This window comes from Styela clava, chromosome 13, assembly GCF_964204865.1.
Source record: "Styela clava chromosome 13, kaStyClav1.hap1.2, whole genome shotgun sequence".
Classification (NCBI taxonomy): Eukaryota; Metazoa; Chordata; class Ascidiacea; order Stolidobranchia; family Styelidae; genus Styela; species Styela clava.
The window spans coordinates 5,638,774-5,662,968 of NC_135262.1; the positions used below are offsets into that span (position 1 = coordinate 5,638,774).

Genomic DNA, 24,195 nt, shown 5'->3' on the forward strand with positions numbered 1-24,195 from the left:
CAAGGAAGTATTTTGCAACTTGCGGAGTAGTGCCAATTTCGAATTGGTATGCGGCCCAAGAAACGAGTTTTTGATGTAGTTTGTCTGGTACGTGCAAGTTATTCCAATTCCTTTACGTTGCAAATCCTATACCTTAGTCCAATTTATTATCTATTCCTATGACCTCCTATGACCTTACAATGCCCCTCGTGGCCTATCATATAGCTTACGGTTGTCCGGGTGCGGCCCTGTTTTTGATAAGTGATTTTTATTCAATGTACATTTTGTCAATTTATTTTCAAACCAATGGGAAAAAACATTTCCAATTCCTCTGTATTGGTCCATACATAAATTTGATGAACTCTTTGGTGTCATTGAATAGGTATGTGAACTCAGAAGAGATCAGACAGACAATAGTTTAGTATAGTATCTGTAATCTTAATACTCCTCTATGCCTCTGTTAGTAATATGATATTTGGTTCCTATGAGGATGTCCGATGACACATAATAGTTTTTTTGTTTGAAATAGTTCAGATAATAAACATTTCAGTATCGATCATTAAAACTACCAAGTGTGTGTTAATAGGGCGGAATATGCTTGATTTATGTATGGTACAAGATAATTAAGATATATGTTATATTAGGATATCCAGTATTCACGCTTTTGAGAGTGAAAGTATTATATTCCAGGCTTTCTAGACAATTTGGTCACACGTTTTGTGATCCTATGTTTTGTATGATACAAAGAATAATAGTCGTAAATAATGGGTTTCTTATCTTGATTAGTTTCGGGTACTATGTGATGTCTCGGCACATTGTTTGATCAAGTCTCCTAATTGATTTATATCGTAAATATGTTTAGTGCACAGTTTCAATATGTCCAAATGTCTCTAACTGGATTCGAGCCAACTTGGCTAACTATTTATTGTTCACTAATCATCCATGTCTTGTTATTCCTATCGGCTCAAAACTGCCGAACCAGGGTGGTCAAAACTATTTTATTTATGACAAAATTAGCCAGTGACGCAAACACTGTTTAAATTATCGAGAAAAGATAAGTGTTATGATATGGCTGTCTTGTTTCATTTCAGTAAGTGTGTAGTAAATACATAGCCATATTTATATTCAATATTGTAAATGTGTATTTCTATTTTCAGTTATTATATATAATATAAATATTAAGCCATGAATTTTAAGTCTAATAATAATATTGTAGTTATTTGAAAGTAGTTTTTTCAACTGACTAGCCTGAAAATTTGATTTCTTAACAACCTAGTACAAGAATGAGATTGCCAAGAATATTTAATAAACATCAGCGAGCTCCCTTCAAATCAATATGGCTCTTTATATTAATTGCATTGGTTGGATGGATTTCTTGTTCGTTAACATATTTTATTTATACTGTACCGGGAACAGGTAAGATTGTTTTTTTATTTTATTTTAAGATCAAGGGTTCGACGTGGTGATGTTGCACATCATGCTGAGCGTTAGGTATACGTTCGCATTCCATGCAGGGATAGTTCAAGAGGATTGCTGGACCTCTCGCCGCCGTAGGATGGTTTATGTAACCGCTGGTCGATTACAGCTTCCTCCACCATCAAGTCCATGCTTGCAAAAACAAACAAAAAATGGCTAACTAATCCGTACCCGACATGAACTGGTAACGAAACGAGAGGATTTGGTTTGCCATATGATTAAGCCACCTTATTGGCTTTCCTCTCCTTTGGGATAAATATGTATATCCTATCCTTAAATTTGAATATTTTTTTTGCAAGGTGCATTTTAGATTAGAATTCGGAATTTCATATTTCATGGCTTATTTATGATATGGCAAACCATAGCCTTTTAATTGCGGATATTGAAATAATGAACCAGTTATTTATATATGTATCTCTCCGAAAGAGTACTCCAAAACAAATTAAAATATAATCTTGTGTGAAAAAGATGCAATTTTGGGTGATTGAATAATTTCATGTTTTTGTAAAATAGCCTATATCATTATTGTACCAAATTAAATGTAAAATTGACGTGATAGTTTAAAATCACCAACCAAAATGCGTAAAATGTATTACAAAGTCTTAGTGCAGTAGTGCAGTATCAGAAAAAGAGAACTCAAACTTATATAATTCTGGATTATTTTTTTTTCAGCTAACACATATCTATATCGTTTTCATTTGATGCGACATTCACTTTACAACTCCATGAAACACGCAAGTGTGGATGCATACCAACGCATTGTCAGGAATTCTGCAATGAATGATAATTATGAAAGGCCAGGTATGAAGCGTTGATGAGTCCTTGCTTAACAGAATTTAATATTCATATTTTTATTAAATACTGAACTAGACATATTTATATTTCAGAATTTTATGACCGTTTATAACATGGCTCTGTAAAAGAAACCATCGATTTTTTAAATTATTTATTACACCCTCGGTACAGTCGTGGGAATTGAATTTGATCCCAAGATCTTTATTTGGGCTGCGACACTAATATGGTTCCCCCCATGCAGATAAATGCCTGGAACAGCCCTTGAATTGAATTTAACATCATTTTTGTTCGTCCGTATTTTAACCTTTGGGAAAATTTGTTGTTGTGTTACTAAGCAAAGAGAGAAACGTATATATGTATTAGTGATTTAATATGTTCACAATATTTTGATCCAACTATTAATAATGTTATAACAAGCTAAAATCTTTCTCTAATGACTGCAAATCAGCATTAAGCGCATGGATTTTGATATATTAAATTTATTAATCAATTATTAAATTTAACCTGTTTCCTATGGGGCAAATGCTTTTGGTCAAGGCTTTTTTTCTATTTAGTGTCATAAGAGAGGAAAGTTCAAATCTGGTCTTGTCATTCTTGAAAATGTTATTGGCCTGGAAGTACACTTATTACTGTACTGCACTCTGTTGTTTCTTTTTCCAAATTATGGAGGGAAATTCATACGAGCTTGTTATCCGCGTGGTCTATCAGTGTTTTCATAGTACAACCACTTGACCAGTAAGCATGCCGTGGTGACAATGTTTCTTATTCCAACAAGGCTGTGTGGTAAAACTGGTTAATAGTAGTCTTTATATGTTGATAGATAAACGCAAAGGCATGTATAGACACCAGTAGCTCGTGCTTTTTATATATATATATTTTTTTTTTAAACAAAGTGGCCAAATGGAGCGCTTTTTTCATTCGATGTGAGCGACTTTTTGGTTCAGAAAAAATCACCTCTTTTAGTAACTAATGGACGACTCAATTTAAAATTTTGATGCTTAAAGATGGAAATAGTCACTAAAGGCTATGATTTTATTATTTTACATTTCCTTCTGAAATTCAATATTTAACCCAAAATTTCCCTGTTTCATTTCACTACATGGGAACACTGTATTTATTCCATCAAGCGTGACCGCCCACATTATGACTGTCTACCATTCCTAGTACACAACCACATTCCAGTGTGAGTCACATTGGCTGCCGCCTACCGGTACTACAGTTAGTTAGCGGACCTGCATGGCTGCATGTCCATGTATACTGTATATTAATAATACTGGAAATCTATAACTTTCAACTTGCTTTTTTATATTTCTACACAGTATCTACAAAGCCTCCTTCAATCACAACAACAACAACATTTTTACCACCAGGATTCACATTTCTTCCTAATCAAACTTGCCCTGAAAAGTTTCCAGAAATGAGTGAGTTGTTATTGTTTAAATCTGATTTTGTTGATGATTAACTGTCGTTCAAGATGTTGAGTTCGAATCGGGTAACAGGGACAAACCTAAATTTTATCCGAGTGTAAAGTTTGAACTAATATTAGTTTATTGGTAATATTTTTTTACAAATTAGTTGATCCTATAGTTTGGCGGTTTGGGCATTATTGCTATCGCACGACTGATGACCCTACAAAGGTTTGAAGATTTGAATGAGGGATAGCTATGTGCGATAGGTTTGCTGGACTCACCCACCACTTAGGAGGCTTTAACGTAACCGCAGGTCGGATACAGCTCCATCCATCATCATGTCCACGTGTCTGAAACAAATACCTAATCCCATATTCAACTGGACTGGTAAGCGAACGAGGGGCTGTGGTATGCTAGATGATTACATGGTCTTGTAAGATTTTCTCTCCCTCAGGATAAATATGTAATTCTATGTCTCTGTGAATGCTATCTTTAGCTCGTATGTACTTTTTGTAACTACGTAACATGTTGGATCAATATATTGAATTCTTTTTTTTAGCCATGAAAAAATTGTCAGAGATATTGATTTTTTTTTAAGAAAGTCTATGCTTATTAAAAATAGGGCATGAAAATTGGTATAAATCATGATTTTGCTGCCGCTGCAATGTGAATGTAGCATATTTTTTATTTCTAAACTATGATACTTTCCACATGAAAATATTTCAAGTTATCCCTAAAATTACAGAAGGGAACTTTCTATATCGAATATGGGCCATTCCTGCTCCATTCTTATATGTCATATATGTTGGAATCAATTGGAATTCTGGGTCATGGAATAGCTTTGATATTCTGTTATTATTCTGTAAACTACCTAATCACTTCCTGTCACTTGCTATATTATTGAATATATTGCATTGACCAGAATGTGTTAATCATTTTCCATCAGCCATATGAAAACAAAATATTATGTTAGCTTGTAAAAACAGAGGGTGGTGTGCATAATATTAATCCTTCATCTTACATAAGATAAAGGTATCTAAGACTAGTATATGAAATGTAAAAAAACAACACGATTATTAAAACATATTTCTTCATTAAGTGACAAAGGGATCAAATAATCAGCTTATTTTGAATTTGTCTATCACAAAGCAAAATTGTAGCGTTTATTTAGTAGAGGTTGCTAGCATGGCAAGATCGAGCAAAATTCAAAATCAATAAATTAGTAAAAATCAAATCAATTTTTATAGAAATTTTTCTTCTTTTAGAAATAATGAAACTTGATTTATCTGTGTTAGCCAATTAGTATTACCGGTAGTTGTCTTATACGCTATTGCCATAATATTCATTTATAAATATTATATATATAGGATGTCCATAAAGTCTTAAATTTTCTCAAAATTGCAAATGAAATTTATCGATACCATATATTGTTTTGGCCGTCACAGATGTATTATTAAATGAAGTAAAATACTTAAACAATTACTGATTAATAAACAACAAACCTGATTAAAGATATATTGAGAACTGACTTCATAACAAAATTGAAATTGTAAAGGGACTTTATAGACACCCTGTATATATACTATATCTGGAACTTTTTACATTTTGAATTCACATTCCAGCCCTCTGTCAAACCATAGTTTTACATTTTCATTGTGATTTGGTCAGTTAATAAAACGGTTGATTCTTTTGTCTCTCGAGTGTATTGTTCTGACCATCAAAGTAAATAATCCCCATTGTTTTAAGCCAAGGAGTGTTTGATTACGGCTCCTGAATCCACTTCCATTTTCTTTGAGATTGTGGTTCGGTAACCGTGAAGCAATTTCATATCTGAAATTAAAATTAGTTTAAAGTGGTGATAGGGAGGGCTTGGAAATTGTAATAAATGGATTTGGAAAAAAATTGAATTAAACATATTTCGTGATTAATCTGACTGCTAACTTAAATTAATATTAAACCTATTATTGCCCTTGAATTTGAAATTTTTTAATATATTGTTTATTGCATAAACGCTACGTGATTTAATGTTACCATCATTATTAATGGCTTGTTTCTTTACTATATTCACTTTGAATATTATTGTCATATTGCTACACGATGTTTCTATTTAAACAATGAATCATATTTATTATGTAAGTGAATCTCAGTAGTAACTAGAGCTGCGTGCAGCTTTAACAGGCTTCCCGCGTAAAAAAAAACTGAAGACGCGTTTTGCTCACTGGAGCGTGAAAGCGTGGTCAGTCATGCATAAAATTTGTATTTTATTGCTAGCTGAGAACTTCTGCACATTTGAGGTGAATTTCAAGTTTGTAGGACCAATTTGAAAAAATAAAACACAGGAATACAATAGGTTCCCTGCTGACAAGCAGCGGGAAGCCTAATAAGTTGCTATATGGTGACTTCACTCGATTTATAATAATGACTGATAATAAATTACAAGAGGATTTTTTTGGTATATTTTATCACCACAAAAAGTTTGGTCATTATAGGCTGGGCTAGGTTTTTGCCCTATCACTCGTTGTTTATCTTCAGTAAATAATTATTATTAAATTAACAGGAGAAAGGTGGGGCAATTGACCCAACTAGTCAAAGATAAACAGAATAAAAAAATTGGTACTTCCGTAGTATGTGTACCTCTTTGGGGGTTAGGTCATAATTTTATTCCGATTTCCCTTATTTTAGTTCTATTACGAGTTCTGGGACTGTTTGTGTTAGCCAAGTGAATATACCTCCTGGCCATAGATTTCATTCCCTTTACACAACTTGGTGTAAAGTTGGCGAACAAAATTAATTACCTCCATACTGGTACACATACTTCTGGAGCGCCAAAAAATTAGATTAGTAAGTAAGTGATTCAGCACTAATAAGATAATACATTTTTATCCAGCAATCATCTGGTACATATTTACTCCCCCAGTGATTGTTACAATCTGCTCTTGTGTGTTCACAATTGGGGATAATCTGCCTATCATTCTTCCGATGTAATATTATTAAAAAAAAACATTTTTTTCAGCGGGCCCATTCTATGTGAATATGACTGAAATACCAATGTCCGACTTATATGCCAACTACTCAGATATTATCAAAGTTGGAGGAAAATGGAGACCAAAGGATTGTGTACCGAAGTATAAAGTGAGTCTTGTCTCTATTAATCAGAATTTCATAAATACCAGGCATTGTTTTAGTAAACTGGTAAAATATTGAAATACAAGTATAATTATATGGTAATATTTCATTTTTATTTACTGATAATGTTTTATTTCAAAACGTAATATTTGAAACCCCCCCTTTCGAAACCCCCCCTTTTGAATTTTTTTAAAAAATGGAAAAAGTCGCCGATAACGCGTGCAATTGCTTTCTGCTAAAATCGCCGTATGTTTTCATCAAGGCGGCGTGTTATCCAGGCCGTAAACGCCTTTCCGTTAGTATTTATTCTCTCTAAATCACAAATTTGTGCCACGGGAACAATTATAATTATTTTATTTTTGTACTCGCACGGAATTGTGAAAACTAAAAAAGCGTGCAATTGCCTTCTGCTAAAATCGCCGATTGTTTTCATCAGTGTGTTATTTAGGCCGTAAACGCCTTTACGTCGGTATTTATTCTCTCTAAATCACAAATTTGTGCCATGATAAACATGATGATTATTTTATTTTTGTACTTTGCAAGGAATTGTGAATTCGGTGAGAGTTATTATACGTTCATCGGCGGCGATGTTCTAAAGACAAATGAAGGAGTAAACCCGCGATCTAAATTTGACTGAAAATCGACAATATAAAATACTGAAAACAAAACCGTAAACAATAGGCTATAAGAATTGTTGAGTCCCGCGACAGTCTAAAAACGCTTTTCTAGTCTAAAAACGCTTTTGAAAATCGCAAAATATCGTGTGCCGACGGCACACATTATGTTTCCTCACTGTTTAGGAACATACCGCCATTAAAATCGAAACACGGTTACTTGTGGGTGGGATGCATTGCTTTAAAATTGTCGTCGAAAATTGATATTTTCCCTGTTAGTGATGATATATAAGATAATTAATCTGAAGTATATCCATCAATTTTTATTCTACTGAAATAAATTTTACTCCATGAGAATTTACAGCAGATTTACTGATTTTTCGAAAGCTTTTATCTTTAAAAATAGTCGGAGTGGCAGCATTGCGATTGAACGGAGTCAATGTTACAAGCACATCTCAAATTTATCGAATTCGCAAAATAGAAAAAATACGGATCAAAACAATATATAATAGGGCAGTTTACCACACATTTTTATGCGGAATTCCGTGGTGTCTTAGAGTGGCTCTTGTTTTGTCGGCGCAACCGCAGGTTAAATTGAAGACAATTAAATTAATAAAGCAGGACATTTTAAATATGCCCTTATCGGTCATGGATTGGTTACCCTGCGCAAGAGAAAAATCATTTTTCGTTAGAAAGGTCGGCTCTTTTAACAAGCGACGTAATCGCGGCGACTGTTCGGCGTGGATTTCGAGGCGGTGAATTTGTATTTTTGATTTACTGGTATACTTTATATCTATTTTCATTGTATGAAGAAAAATTGAACTGGACGTGATTTTATATCAGATATCAAGATTTTACTTACGGCGATAACGAAGTCACAAGTTTGCAAAAATACATATAAAAATTAAAAATATCAGGCAGCTTATCTCATTGTTTTATGTCCACGGCAGTAATGTTTTTATTTTGACATAGAAAGTCGAGACCACGAGTTGCGTTGGGGACAATAAAATTAATATATACGTAAGGACATTTTAGAATCTCGTAGTTGTCATGAATTGAATATTTTAGGCGACAGGAGCTGAAAAGGCGGCTTTATTAACGAGCGCGTGATCGCGGTGACTGTTACAGACGGCATTAGTAATTTCCGATTTTGAACCCCCCCCCCCCCTTTTAAAAAATCCTGGCTGCGAGCCTGGCCATATATATTATGAATGAATCCATTTTTAGAAATTATTTTATATTGAAATTTTGTATTTTCAATAAAATTAGTGTGCTGGGCATCAAAATTATGTTATAATTTCTTGCATATTTTGACAATTTTTCTATCATTGATTTAAAATATTATCACAACTAAACAAATCAATCATATGAAAGTATTTAATGATGATTTTTCTTTGACAAGACAAATTAGAATAAAAAATCGCTTTTTGAACTTTTATCAAGTGGGTCCAATTTTGACTAAATTTGTTGAATGTTTTCGATTGTAAAAAAGAAAGTACATGAAACATTCATTTGCTGTGTTTGTAATAGTACCAGAAATTTCTACATAAAATTATCTGTCTTGTATGGTTTATACCATGATCATGCTTGGTCTATGTATAAGTAATTGTCTTTTTATTGGTTGATAAAAGTGAAAGTGGTTGTTTGCTAGGTAGCAAAGTTTGTGCAGCGTTCTACTTTTCCTTTTTTCATGTGAAATGAAATTCACCTTTGAATGTGAAACAACTTAAAAACAAACATCTTTACTTTAAAAACCTGACGTCAGCAACCTTTAAAGAGTTGGAACTGCACTCTATAAATTATTAAAGTTTTCTACATAGCTATCTATGCATAGCGTGTGCCAGACTGCTCAGTCTACCTCTCGACGCATTTCTTATTCAGACAGTCAAATCCGTTGCGTAATAGAACACCACAGACTGAAGGTTTAATCTCATTTTACTTTTCGGTTTAAAAAAGAAACATAATTTTATCTTCTGAGTTCCGGAGACCGAAGTTATATTTTGTGAATTATTTTATGTTTTTACAATAACAAAGTTACGTGAAATTGATCTAAATCACTTGTTTTCAACCTTCATTCACTCATTTACTAATTGAAAAGTATTTTTACTCTTTTAACAACGAGGGCTGCCTTTCCAGTGCATTGCACTTGTAAGTGAACTAGGACAGACAGTCTCATTACAGCAGTATCATAATCAACATCAATTTTGCATGAAAGTACTTTGCAATCTTCTATGTGGTCGACAACCCCATTTTACTTTCTAACCTCAAAAATTTACCCCCGATACATCATCATCCCAAGAGGTAAATTTACCGATGGTTGAGAGCCCCGGATCTGAACATGAGCATACTGTTATCCACTCCGTTCTTTTTTTAAGAATATTACCATCATTGCAAATTTCATCTGTGACAAAACTGATAGTATTACCTTAAGATTGAAAAATTAGGTACTCCCGCAGTGTATGTACCAGGTTAGGGTTAGACCTTAATTTTATTCCAATTTTCTCATTTTAGTTCTATTATTAAGAGTTCAGAGACTGTCTGTGTTAGCCAAGTAAATATACCCCCTGTCCATAGGTTTCAGTATCTTTATAAATAAACTTGATGGTACACATACTTCTTTATTTTAATGGTAATTATTCTCAACGAATTAAAATATTGTATTAACTTTTACATACAAAAGTGCACCAAGTGTATTTTCAAACCGTATCATGTTATAAATATGGGGATGGAAAAACTAACCTCTTTTTTTATTTTTTTTAGGTTGCTTTCCTCATTCCGTTCCGAAATCGACATCAACATCTTCCGATCTTACTTCGGCATTTATTACCTATGTTGTTAAAACAACGACTGGATTTTACATTATTTTTAGTTGAACAGGTATGATATGAACTTAATATATACACTGGTGAATATTGTGCCTTGTGCCATGAAATTTTCATTTAAATGCTATAATTATAATCCATCTTTGTACTACTGTTGTTATAATTTTAGCATAAATTATCATTTTTGTAATCAGTGTTACTTATTAGACAGTATGCTATTTTCAGCAAAACTGAATTTATGGTATGGGATTATAGATTGTGTTTCTACAAGACTAACTACTTATCCTTCGACCTTCTTCTATGCTTTTGTGTCAGTGGATCCTTTATGCATATAATGCAAGGATGCTGTAGCAAGAGTAAAGATAACTATACTAAGTGATTCAAGAATCTTGCTGCGCACTAACACAAATCTATTTTTGTAATGTTTTGCCCTTGTTAATTTATGTATGAGAAATTCTCACCAAAATGTTACAGAAATATATTTGCGTTAATGAACAGCAAGTCATTCCAATCACTAGAAATAGAATAATAAGGTTTTTTAAGTTTTTCCATGGCTTAGGATCATAAATTTCTCGACTCAGTCACAGTAAATAAAGGGGGTTTGTGTCTGTTATGGCTACGAATAACAAATCATGATACAAAGAACTATTCATCATATAGGTAGTCTGAATGTAATTGGACCTCATTGAATGGCTGTGTGAATTGAAATGTTTTATTCTGTATTCTTTCTTTTCTTGATCTCAGTAAAGCCTTTGTGTGAATGTTATGCTGTAATGGCGGCTTTTTTCATACACGTATCTTGTGTGAGTATAGATATATTTCGTTGAATTTTACTATTAGGAGAATAATATCATAAAAGATTTTTATTACTTTATTAAAATGTTAATGTATCTTTTACGGTGATATCAAATCAATTTTCAAATATATTAGAAAGAATTTACTTTTTAATTTAATCAAAAATTTTTAAATTCTATTTTTTCGCTATTTTTAATGTATAATTTTGACAAAGGCCATCTATTAAATCTGCTTTTGTTTTTGATCGCTTTGGGAAACCTGTATTTTGACCAATTTTGGCTGAACTGTTGTTGAACTGGATGACTATAGCATGATTCACACAAAAATTTGACAGTATGGTCATTTTTGTAAAGTTGATAACACTAAAAGGTTATTAAGTCATGCTGTACTTGATTGGCAGTATAAGTCCTGTGTAGCTGCCATAAAAATCAAATTCTCTCTGTATAGCAGGCCAACTTTCCCTCTCTACGAAGTCAGCTATTCCAGTGGACCATGTATCCATGCCTACTTCAACCTTATATATACGACACAAATGTTAACACATTGTTTGATAATAAATACATTTCAAAATTTCTGATATTTGATGGATTCAATTTAAATTTCATAAACAAGTTATATACAATGCTCTTGCCGACTTTGATATCTTTAGAAGCTACTACCCTAAATCTATCAAAAGGATCACATATTTATGATCTCATAAAAATTGAATATTTTTAATGGCAGTGTGACTCATTCCTAACTCTGTGGTATAATATTTATGACTCCCGATTCATAGAACTTACTACCGTACTCCCGTAGTATGTGTACCAGGTTAGGGTTAGGGTTATTATTTTGATAATAAAATGTCATTTTTCATTTGAAAATGAAGTCTAAAATTCACAATTTTTTTGCCAAATGTCACTTCGAATTTATCTAAATTTTTCCAAGTATTTCCGGACATCCTGATTTTTTTCGTCATTACTAATTTTTGGCATTTTAAGTTGAGCCGTGGTGTCTATTTTTTCAGTATTATCATTTATTTGGATTACTAGTTGAGCCATGGTACCGAATGTTAGTTTGAATTCAGACGGTTAATAATAATTAACCTGCTAAAAACACACAAATTGTGATATCGTTTGCGTGGGGTAAATATGCCACGCCCAGACCATTGGTAGATATTGTTTACTTAGTAACGTATCATAAAAAAAACAATGACGAATTTTTGACCTGGTCGAAGGAATTGTGTATTGTTAGGAATTCGTTCTGAGAGAGTAAATCCAAGTTTCATACGCAACGTCTGGCTTATTTAGCGATGAATAGATGTTTATTCATTCTATAACCCACGCAACCCTACTATTCATTTCACTGTGAATACTATGGCAATGTCACGCTTTTTGAATAAAAACAATGATGAACATTCCAATTTTTTTAAAATAACGTCTTATGCTCCAGACATTGCCAAGAGTTTTAGTCCTCAAAAAAGGCAATTTGTCTTAGACTTGAACATAGCATTTTAAGATCTAGACTAATGGTGAGGAGCAGATCTGGGATATTTTTTTATCTTTGTGTATTTGGAGGGGCCTTTTCAATGTTGGCATCGAAGTTTCACAATATTTATCATAGTAACCACTAGGCACTAACCATCAACGACACACTACTGAATTGATTGCTCAACATCGAAATTTAGGAGAATCCACCCTCGGAAAAATATAGTCAACTTTTATAATAATCTAATGCTTTGTGATATTATAAAAAAAAACATTTTCAACAAAATGAGTAAAAATTCAATTTTTTTTATACTAATTTATATATACCATTACTATTATTAATCATTATGTCAATTTGAAAAGCGTGACTAGATAACTGTCGCTATGTTACCGGCTCATGTGAAGTGACATCATTCAGTCACGTGAGGCCTTAAATAACCTTAAGAGTTATATTAGGACAATGTTTTATTGACCAAACTGATCGTGAGAGTAATAAATAGCCATCTCAAATTTTATGATTGATAAACAACAATGATGGAACTCCTTAATTTAACACCAAGAGAGTTAACTTTGCACACCTCGATCAATTTATTCATAAATTCATGTCAATTTTGAATTGATAAAAGTATTCTGGTTGTGTAAAATATCCATTAATATAATGTTTTATCATCAAGTAAAATTTCATGTTGGTATGATAACCTCTAGAAAGACAACAATAAAGAGGCATTCAATACGAAACATGTATTCAAATACAATAGAAAATATTAAGTAAATTAGAAATATCATATTTTACAGACCATAAAGTGCACTTGGAATACGCGCTTTTTTCTCTAAAATCGATTGTGCGCCTTATAAGCTGTTGCATCTAATGTGTGGATCAGGTGGGAACCAGTACCAGTACCATTTGCACCTTATAACCTGGTGCGCGTAGTGTATAAATAAAAAACCCAACCTACGCAATTTATTGACAGTGAAATATTTGATATTTTGAAAATTTCTCATCAAACATTTGGAGAAATTAAAACTGTGCCGCATGCCCGCTGGCTGCATCCAACTTTTAGTAACTATCTATATAGAAAATTATTAGGTTGCTCGTGTATTTTAATTGCAAGTCCCTTTTTCCTTGTATAATATATGTGGTCATGGCAACAAGGATGGTTGAATGAAATAGTATTACAGTGATAAATAAGTACTCCTGTTGTGTGTGTACCAGGTTAGGGTCAGGCCGTAATTTTATTCCGATTTTCCTTATTTTTGTTTCTATTACGAGTTCCGGGACTGTCTGTGTTAGCCAAGTGAATATATACCCTCTGTCCATAGGTTTCAGTCTCTTTACGCAACTTGATGTAAAGTAGACGAACAAAATTAGTTACCTCCATATTGGTACACACACTTCTGGAGCGTCGATAAATAAATATAACATAATGTTATTTTTATTTTTTTTACATTATTCAATATTTATTGATATAAATTAATTCAAATTCTGGGTAACATGCCAGAGTAAGATATATTCATATCAGTAAATCAGTTTTTATCAATTTTTGATAAAATGTAGTTAATCCATGAGAACAGTATTTTATTATATATATTATACAGTCAATTTAATTTCTAATTGTAATTTGTTCGTTTATAAAATTAAATGGCAAAATATAAGTTATCAGGAAATGAATCAGTTCATATAATATCATCAATCCCTTTACTATCGTACGTCAACACAGCTTCCTTATATGTTGGTACCGGTATACTAACTGTTTGAGGATGTACGTGGTGTCTATGCAAAGTGTTACAGAAGATCAATAATATATGCACATGCACATCTATGGAACATGAATGGCCAAACGATTATAATTTTGATAATTAACACTCAAAAAATTAATGAATGAATGGATCATTTAATTGCGCTCCGAAAGTATGTGTACCAATACGGAGGTAACTAATTTTGTTCGCCTAATTCACATCAAGTTGTGTAAAGAGACGGTAGCCTATGGTAATAGAACTAAAATAAGGAAAATCTGTTTAAAATCATTGCCTAACCCTAACCTGGTACTGGTACACATACTACGGGAGTACCCATTTAATGGTATGGAATAAAATTACAATAATACAAATGCATTAACCTAAAATTTATTGCTTTTGATAACATTCTCTGTTCACAAAAATGAAAAAAATAGGTTTCTGCGGGACCAACTACTGATCTTTCCGCGCTTTCGGGCATGGTTAATATGGAAGGATACTGTAGCAAGAGTAGATAACATTCTAGTTGGCTTGTGAATCACTTAAATAAAGAACATATCAATTTCACTTTCATCTGACTTTACGCTATCTAAAAACTTATGAATAATAAACAATAAGTCAGATTTTAAGGACAAAAATTCTGTTCTGTTGGTGATCTTTGAGTTCAGTCCAGTTCCTCCCATAAGTTCTGTTATATCTATTGATTTTTGTGAACTTCAAACTGACGCGTAGAGCGGGATTGCATTCATTTGAAATGTTGGAAATTACATTGTTTTAATAAGACCGGTTATACTTTATATATCTTCAAGAGGAATCAGCACATGAAAAAATTTTTGATTCTGACTCGAGCATAACAATTTTTCTTCATTTGTACATCTATTTATTATTTCTATGTTTTTCAGTCTGGTGCTTATCCCTTCAATCGTGCTATGCTCTTCAATGTTGGATTCCAAGAAGCAATGAAGCGTGACAATTTTGATTGTTTCGTATTTCATGATGTTGATCACATTCCTGAGAATGATCGCACTTATTACGGATGTTCGGGAATGCCGAAACATTATGCGACGCAGTTAGACATTCATTTATACCAGTGAGTTTGTGTATTTATGTTAAATTAGTTTCTGTGAAGGTAAGGGTATATGATAAACTTTTGAACACCCAATAGATAAAACAACTCAAGCTTACGAAATTGGAGATTCTTTGTGGCGAAGACCGTTTTATTTGAAAGATTCGAAAAAGATTTGTATATTTAACTGTGGAATAAAAGTTGATTTTCGGACTCAATAATATACTGACCTTACCAGTCAGTGCCAGCAATTGGGTATTGAATGCATGTCCCTAAATATCGAGTCGCTCCGAAGGTTTAGAAAATATTATCTTTATTAAAATTAAGAAGATCTGCCTACTATATTCCACTATACTCATAATCATGTACCATATTTGACTTGTAAATATTGTACGATATATAACAGTGAATGATATGATTATCAGATACTTGATAAACAGACTCTTTATCCTGTGAAGGAAATGACACCATTGCTAATGTAAATAATAATGAAAACAGATGTAAATGAGATCACTGATTTAAAATTTCTCTTTCTTTCAGCTTGGAATATGAAAAATTTTTCGGGGGTGTAAGCGGATGTACAACAGAACAATTCAAAAAGGTGAACGGCTTCACGAACCAGTTTTGGGGCTGGGGGGGAGAAGACGATGATTTTTATACAAGGTGAGATTGCGGGTCTAGTTGACATAGATGACCTAGTTGTCAAATATTTTCATACAAGGTTTTAATTTCTATCTATCGTTTAGTGGAAAAAGAGAGTCTGGTTCAAATTTCACATCCACGACTTTACCCAGGTCAGGCAATGCCGAACAGAAAGTTTTCGGTTTTCTACAATATACTAACTCCTTGCATATCATCAGATATCAGTACAGTACTGATGCTGGTACAGGGCCTTATTTGGACTCGAAGGCATGTGTAAAAAATAGTTTGACTTGAATTTTGTACCATCATTGGGAACGTACAGCATTCGATGTGTACTATCTGGTCAATCTAAAGAAAATATGTGCAATAGCTCAATTTTCAGATTTTTCAATTTTCGAACTAGCGATATTTGTGTGGTAGAAAACTCCTCAAAAAAGAATTTTTGAAGAAAAATAAGAGAAACAGCTTTCTAATACACACTTCTATTTTAAACTACTGAAAATTAAAAAGTGATTGTTCCAATAATTGAAGATAATAATAAAAAAATTTCGGAAAAACAACAAAATGTCCGACAACTTGATAAGTCTGAAACAATAGTGATTAGCAAATAACCTTGACGGGAAAGTAAATTTCATTTATCAAGTAAATTCCATTTATCAATTGCTCATACTAGATTTATGTATAATTATAAGTCAACAAACATCAGGGGGGTAGAAATTGAACATGGTACTTGGTAGACACACTAGAAATTGTTTGCTTAATTCGCTTTTCTGATGACTTGATATCATAAAAATTGAAGGAGCAATTCTTGTTAATAAAGTAAATATTTTGTCTTGGTGTGTTGTTCCATCGTTGTAATATTTATTCTATTAGTATTCGAGATCAATTTGTTGTGCTTTCGCTTTATCATTGTGGTTAAATTTGACTCCTTATGTCTGGTGGAAATATTAGTGTACACGCCTGAGGGGGATTTGAATGAATTATTTTTTGTAAGTAAAAATTAACTACTCTAAAAAAAGTTTTTTTTTTGGTAGGAAAAAAAAAATATTTCAATGTAGACATCTTTGCAATAGTGCAATATCTTCCTGATTCAATTGCAAATAACATAAGAAAAATTCTATTATTCAATTTCATATCACACTTTATAATTTATATATGGAAATATCATCGAGTCACTGGGAAATTACTAGACAGACTAGAAAGTCGATTGCCGGCTATAATATCATCATCGCTTTCGTATTATTAATCCATAGAAACAAGGAAGTTTGCATTTCGGTTTAATACCAGTCAGCTGTGCTTATTGTATCAAACGAAAATTCACGTGTACCATTATTGCTTTCGTATTATTAATCCATAGAAACAAGGAAGTTTGCATTTCGGTTTAATACCAGTCAGCTGTGCTTATTGTGTCGAATGAAAATTCAAATTTGAATAATATATTGAACTAAATCCTACTGCATTTGATTAATTGATATAAATTGATAAACTGATAGATTGATCAATATTTGATTTGCCTCTTTTCGTCCCTATATGATTTGTTATTCTCGGAACAAAATCGCTTTTGTCAAATTCTAATAGATAAATCGATTCAATAAGAAATTTTGTACTTAAAGAGGTACTCCCGCAGTATGTTTTCCAGGTTAGGGTTAGGCCATAATTTTATTCTGATTTTCCTTCTTTTAGTTCTATTACGAGTTCAGGCACTGTCAACTTGAATATACCCCCTGCCCAAAGGTTTCAGTCTCTTTACACAACTTGATGTAAATTAGGCGAAAAAAATTAGTCACCTTCATATTGGTACACACACTCCTGGAGCGTCCTTTTATGTCTCGTGTCTTACTAATATGAAAGTGATAGTTTCGGCTTGTTGTTCTAATACCAATATAGCAAACTGATTCCTAGGTTCACTTCATGTTCAACAAACCTTAAGCCCAATATTCTCTAATTTCATGTTGTTTCAGAATCAAACAAGGTGGGTATAATGTTTCAAGACCACCAGATGAATACGGAAGATATCAATCAATAAAAAAGAACCACGGCCAAGAAGCGCAGTTTCTTGGACGGTGAGTGCCAACTAGAACTAAGCAGTCGAATATTTTTATTGACACAGAGATAGTCAGTCTTATTTTCCAATTGTTGAGTCGAAATTTGGAACACTTCGAATTTCAGAAGAAGCATACTCAATTCATAATATAAGAAGGTCTGCTAAAGTTCTGTTATTTGTTCGGTTTTCCGTGAGCTGCAGTTGAAACTTTCATCATTTGGAAATAGTCCATTTTTAGGAATTTCAAATTTCGAGTGGTGATAATCGGACTCAAAATTTTTGACAAACATCCAAAAGCATTCTCAATTTATAATATAAAAAGGTCTGCAAGAGTTTTGTTATTTGTATGGTTGGTTTTCTTGGAGCTGCAGTTGAAATATTCATCATTCGGAAATTTTCATCAGATTTAGAGTTGTGTTAATCAAACTCAAAATTTTTGACAAACACCCAGAAGCATACTCAATTTATAATATGAGGAAGTCTGCTAAAGTATTGTTATTTGTATGGTTTTCTTGAAATTTTGTTAAAATTTTCGTTATTCGGGATCAGAGTCAAAATTTTTGTTAAGTTGATAATCAGATTCATTTTTAAATGGCTTCGAGTTTGGAGTCAAGAGACGAATGTTAAATTCCCCCAACTCCGCAAATTTCTTTCAAATCTTGATTGCTAGAGAATGCATTGTAAGATTGCTCATGAAGTATCTTCTCATTGAGAAGTACCGTATATCCTCGCATAAGCCGACCCTCTGAAAAACATCCTGAAAACGGTGGATTTATAGAAATTCTCATATATGCGGACCCCCTGGTTTGACAACTTTTTGAGTTTCAAACTCGGCTTATATGCATTTCCCAGCAGAAAGAAGGTTGAACTTATTTACAGCATTTGAAGTCTTGTCTTCATCTATAGAAAGATAGTTTCATAGAGATGTTTTCATTACTTTTTTGTTGCAATCCGTTGAAGTTACTATTTTTCATTTTTTAGATTCAGTCTACTTAAACATTCGGCCGATCGAAATTTCGTTGACGGATTGAACAGTTTACACTACAAAACCCCGATCATCACTCAAACGAGATTTTACACAAACATTACGGTAGATTTACGGCCGGTGAAAGATTTGGCATCGCCGACGGACCATTCATGAAAAATAATTTTGTTGGGTTGATTATACTAAATAGGAATTGTCAAAATTGAGATTTCCACTTAGTTCTTGGAGTTTGGGGTGCACAGGCTGCTCCGAATTGTGTATTTACTTTTCATAAATAGAGGAAGGTTTGGAAATATATTGAAAAATGCAGTAAAATCATGATAATTTTAAAGACAAAATTCTCGAAAAAAAAAATTTTAGGAAAAAAAATTTGACTGAACAAACCAAAAACCAGACGCTTTTTTGATGATTGCCGTCAAATCATAAGGATTTCATAATATTCACATAAAAATTTTGGGATAAAAATTAATTCTTTAAACTAAAAACAGGAGTCTATCCATCGAATCTCTTGTCTTTTGAAAGAATCAGGGCCCTTGGGTGTTTTGATAGCTACAGCATGAACATCCTCCTAACTGAATTAATTTTTTCAACTCTACCTTTGAAGAATATTATTTGTAGTAACAATTTAATAATTCTTTACCTGTATCAAATGATTTTTCTTTTTCTTGCTTTTTTTTCACTTCATATTTGTATCAAATTGTTTAATATAGGTACATAGCGTAGTCATTACTGTTCTAATTGTATTATTATTTTGTGTTTTTCGTAACCACTCTCTCATAACCATGTTTTTCATAACCTTTCTCACCCAAATGTGAACTATATACAATTTTGCACAAAGACCATATGGTTCTATGCATCTGAAAGCGCCCAGCCAATAGGAACGTAGTATTGAATCTTACATTACATGGAAAGTTTCGTGTTTTTTATAACCCCGGTCGCCTTAAATTTATCAAATTTTTCACAATGAACATAAGGTTTCATCCCGTTCAATATAAAGGACGATTTGAATCCTATGTTTTGTAGAAAATTGCTGAAAACATGAAATGTTTCCGTGAAGGCCTGCTGGGTTTTGCTCTTCACCGAATTTAGACAAAACAGCGCAATGTAATAAAATACATTTTCTTCTTGACAAGTGATTTTCTTTCACCGGGACATTGTCTAATCATGCATGGAGCTGAATTTGTGAATGCCATCACGAATATATTTTTGTTTGGTAAATGTACAAATAATGATGCACCAAATTATAATTACACAATTTTTTAATACAGACCACAGAACCATTTTTTAGATTGTCAGCTAGTTTTATAAGCTATGATGAATAAACATAATTATGTCATAAATAAATAATACAATGTGTCTGAGAGACATGGCTGGGGTTTAAAATCACAATGCCCTGGTCACTGAGCCACAAATCAAATCAAACTTTGGCTCCAGCTTCGAGTCCTCAGAGCTGGACTCCATAGCCATTGATGTTTTTTCATATGACCACAACTATGGAACATAAGTCCAAATGCAGTTTCACAGCATTAGGTCTCCATACCATGATATGAAGGTTTCAAAATTGAACCTTCAATTATACAAATTTCATCTGAAACATTTGAATAAATGGTGAAAAAATAAAAATCAAATTCGAAAAAAATATCAAACTTTATATTTTTTTATGAAGTTTTAAAAATATGGAAAATTATCAGATACTTATGAGTTTGAGCTACTAACATTGCTGGTGGCTCGGGCTCCATCTTTTATCGTAAGCTGGGTTTCATCTGAAGAAAATGGCACAACTCCCGACTCCCAATCCCTGCTTGAAAGACACACGTGCTTTTAATTACACTTCTTTAAGTTTTTCTAAATTGATCTTGAAAAAGTCTTCCAGTTATAATATTGCTTCAAATTTCAAAAAGTTTTGGTAAATATTGTAATCATTTATATTATAAACATTGATGTCACGTAAATTATATGGCACAAACAACATGGACTGAAAATAACATAAAAGTTCGTATAGATCATCACACGGAAAAAAAAATGAGCAGTGATGAACTGTTGAAAATTTTAGTTATACATCAATTTTTATTTCAAATATTTAGTGACATCTGATATCGAAGATAACTTTTTATCAAACTTTCTCAAGTAGAATAATTGAATGCTTATATATATATAGCTAAGCTTTTTCTGGGAGAAAATTTTTTTTCTAAGGAATCTAAACAACATCAAGTGAAATATTATGTATAAAAATGTTGATTATGTCAAACAATTGTATTGTAATACTATATAATATGATGGTCAGTACTTTTAAATTATATATAATACGTGTACAGATGTTTTTATATTAATTCATTATTTAACATTGATAATTAGAATACTGCAGTTCCAGTTTAAAATATTATAATATAATTCGCTGATGAACTATTTTTTCAATTCTTCACCTGATATTCAATAAAAAGTTCCCTGTTTTCGCCGAGGTTGAAATTCAATATTATGTATTTTTGGTTGAAGTTAGTTGACTTTGACAAATCATTTTTTCTATTCGTGTTCGCCTCCTCAACTATATATTTAGTCCATTGAATGATTTCTCTTTCAAGGTTTGGTCAACTCGACAAGGTAATTTTAAGCTAACAATTTGTCTTCAAATATGAGTATTTATTCCTATATTAATTCCATTCTACCAAGTTTTTGGGGCGCTCCAGAAGTATGTGTACCAATATGGAGGCAACTACTTTTGTTCGCTTATTTTACGTAAAGTTGTGTAAATGGACTGATACCTATGTATATACACTTGGCCAGCACAGACGGTCCCCTGACTCATTATAGAACTAAACGAAGGAAAATCGGAATAAAATTATGGCCTAACCCTAACCCGGTACACATACTACGGTAGTATCGTTTTATTCTATGTTTAAAGCTGCTCTTTACCCGTATAACATGAATAAAGTTGGTTGTATTTATTCTCTTCAATTTGTTCAATCAGTGAAAAATTTACATTCAAGTTTGTACATATCACTAAATTGAGTTTACACTTGGATATTTGAAAATTTCAAGTCATAATATTCAGCCAATACCCAACAATTCGATTAAGGTAGTATATGTGATTCTACCAACCGCATTATCTTTTTGTATCTTGAGTCGCTGTGGTGCCCCATATGAATGTGAAAATGAATCAGATTTTTCCAAGTGATATTTGGATGTTGTTACTGTTACTATTCTCTTTGTTCCCTATTTAATTCAGTGTTGTGGTTTTGTAGCAATTGTTTGTAGAAATTTTTTTCTATTTTTTGTCTCTATTGAGTGTAATTTATGTATACATCCTGAAAAGCAAGAACTTAGATATCAGAACCTTCACAAAATATTATTGCGCTCCGGAAGTGTATATTCACTTGGCTAACACAGACAGCCCACGAACTCGTAGTAGAACTGAAATAAGGAAAATCGGAATAAAATTATGCCTTAACCCGGTACACACACTACACCTATATTATAGTATACCTCATCATTAGTATATTACCAAACAACACTCATACTTTTTAGAATAAAAAATTGGTCATTTTATTTGGTAATGAAAATTGAAAGTGATCAATTTGTCAGTTTATAGTTATGCAAAATTTATATTGAAAAATTGACAAAAATAATGTTTTCACTCGCTGATTGGAAACCCTACTAGTTTATATTCTATAAGACTACTGAATTCCTGAAAATAACTTATGTTGGTGTCTGTCTGAGTTTGCTTCAACCATTTTTTGTTGGGATTGTTAAATTACGGTAACTTGGTTTAACATTTTGAGCACCTGAATATGTGTGACTATATAGGGTTGAAATTTTCTATTGATATGCTGTGTGAGTGAGGTTATATCTTATGCTGCATCTGTTTTTCTCCTGATATGTTTTGTGAACATTCGACTAGAATTGTTAGCAATTCAAAAGCTATATTTTATTTCATAAGATAGAGGTGTTATTTATTCAAATATTTTATTCAATCGGATAACCAAATTGGTCCAATATAGGGTAGCAAAACCATCATTTTAGAAAAGTGTCCAATAACTGTGATCTCTTCGTAAAAAAAACTACAAAAAAAATTGATGGTTTGTCCATTGCATTAAAATTGTTTTGTTCACAATTTTGACCGAAACTTAATTTGCTTATTATTATACAATAATGTGTATACAACTGGCCTTTTCTATTGTTGCAAATTTTGTTTATGACGTCATTTAAATTTGTTGCGTTTTGGTGCTTGTTCTCTTATTCGGAAACAACAGGTACCGACATATGTCAGAAAATATCTAAAAAGAACTCGGTGTAGCCCGATACCTTAGATATCACCTCAATGTCCTATCCAGCTGTTCCGATGTATAATTTGTATTGAAATAACTTCTGATATTACATAGTTTTCAGTTGCACCACAGTGCAGTCATTAGGGCTGGGAATGGTTAACTGGTTAACCGATTGTACAAATCATCTTTATAATGTACAATTCTTTCAAAAATGGTTACGTCATCGCAAATTTATCTCCTGTGGCGTTTAATTCAAAAGAATGACGCTAACTGTATTGGTGAGAAAAATAATTGAATGCCAAGATTGCTGATTATGAAAATTTGACAATCATTTTTCATGAATCAGTTTTCGGTCAAAGTATATTGTTCACGATTTCATTTCAAAATCGTATATCGTATATTCAATGTCAACCAATAAGTGCGTAGTTGATGCTGTTTTTCTTTGTATCTCAAAGCAGAGTTACACATCAAGCATTGAAAATTTGTCACATAAATGACATTTCATAACGGAATCGGGTTTACTGAAATACTTCCATTTGTCCTACCCACTCTACGTATATCTTGCAGCAGAGCGATCGCGAAACTATCTTGATTCGTGAATAATTTTGAGCAATACCGGGATAAGGTCACGCGAAATTGCTATGTAACCATTGTGACGTAACAAGCTAAAATTATTATGTGAAACGTCACCCTGCGGTTAAAGTGTTTTCCCTGAAATTCCCAGCCCTAGCAGTCATCTTATTTCTTTGATATTCTTCCTGAAAATAAATTTGATAAATTCTTTATCGCATCTTATTATGTCAGCAGGAAGGGCATCTAGTTTGGTAAATTCAGGAAAATACAAAAGTCAGAGAAAACACAAAAGTGATCAAATCATCGCGAGTTTGTTCACTTTGAATATATTTAAGAATGAGAGTTTACCGTTCTAATCAGTTTTTCTAGGAAACTATATAAAACCTTTAGTTATTTTTAAATTGCAC

At 32.5% G+C, this 24,195-nt stretch overlaps 1 protein-coding gene across 1 annotated transcript; it reads left to right on the plus strand.

The window, feature by feature from the left end:
* Positions 1-1,117: 1,117 nt before the first annotated feature.
* LOC120332144 (beta-1,4-galactosyltransferase 5-like) lies at positions 1,118-23,998 on the plus strand. The gene is made up of 9 exons (XM_039399326.2): positions 1,118-1,395; positions 2,128-2,256; positions 3,570-3,671; positions 6,673-6,791; positions 10,160-10,276; positions 15,119-15,306; positions 15,823-15,945; positions 17,886-17,987; positions 18,950-23,998. The coding sequence occupies exons 1-9, from the start codon at positions 1,263-1,265 to the stop codon at positions 19,107-19,109; spliced, it is 1,173 nt and encodes a 390-aa protein (XP_039255260.2). The 5' UTR covers positions 1,118-1,262; the 3' UTR covers positions 19,110-23,998.
* Positions 23,999-24,195: the final 197 nt, after the last annotated feature.

What these genes read in the sequence shown, in the direction of transcription:
- LOC120332144 (XM_039399326.2), top strand. Translation starts at nt 1,263, where the DNA reads ATGAGATTGCCAAGAATATTTAATAAACATCAGCGAGCTCCCTTCAAA. An exon ending in TTAGACATTCATTTATACCA is followed by an intron (nt 15,307 to 15,822) that starts GTGAGTTTGTGT and finishes TCTTTCTTTCAG; the next exon opens with CTTGGAATATGAAAAATTTT. An exon ending in GACGATGATTTTTATACAAG is followed by an intron (nt 15,946 to 17,885) that starts GTGAGATTGCGG and finishes ATGTTGTTTCAG; the next exon opens with AATCAAACAAGGTGGGTATA.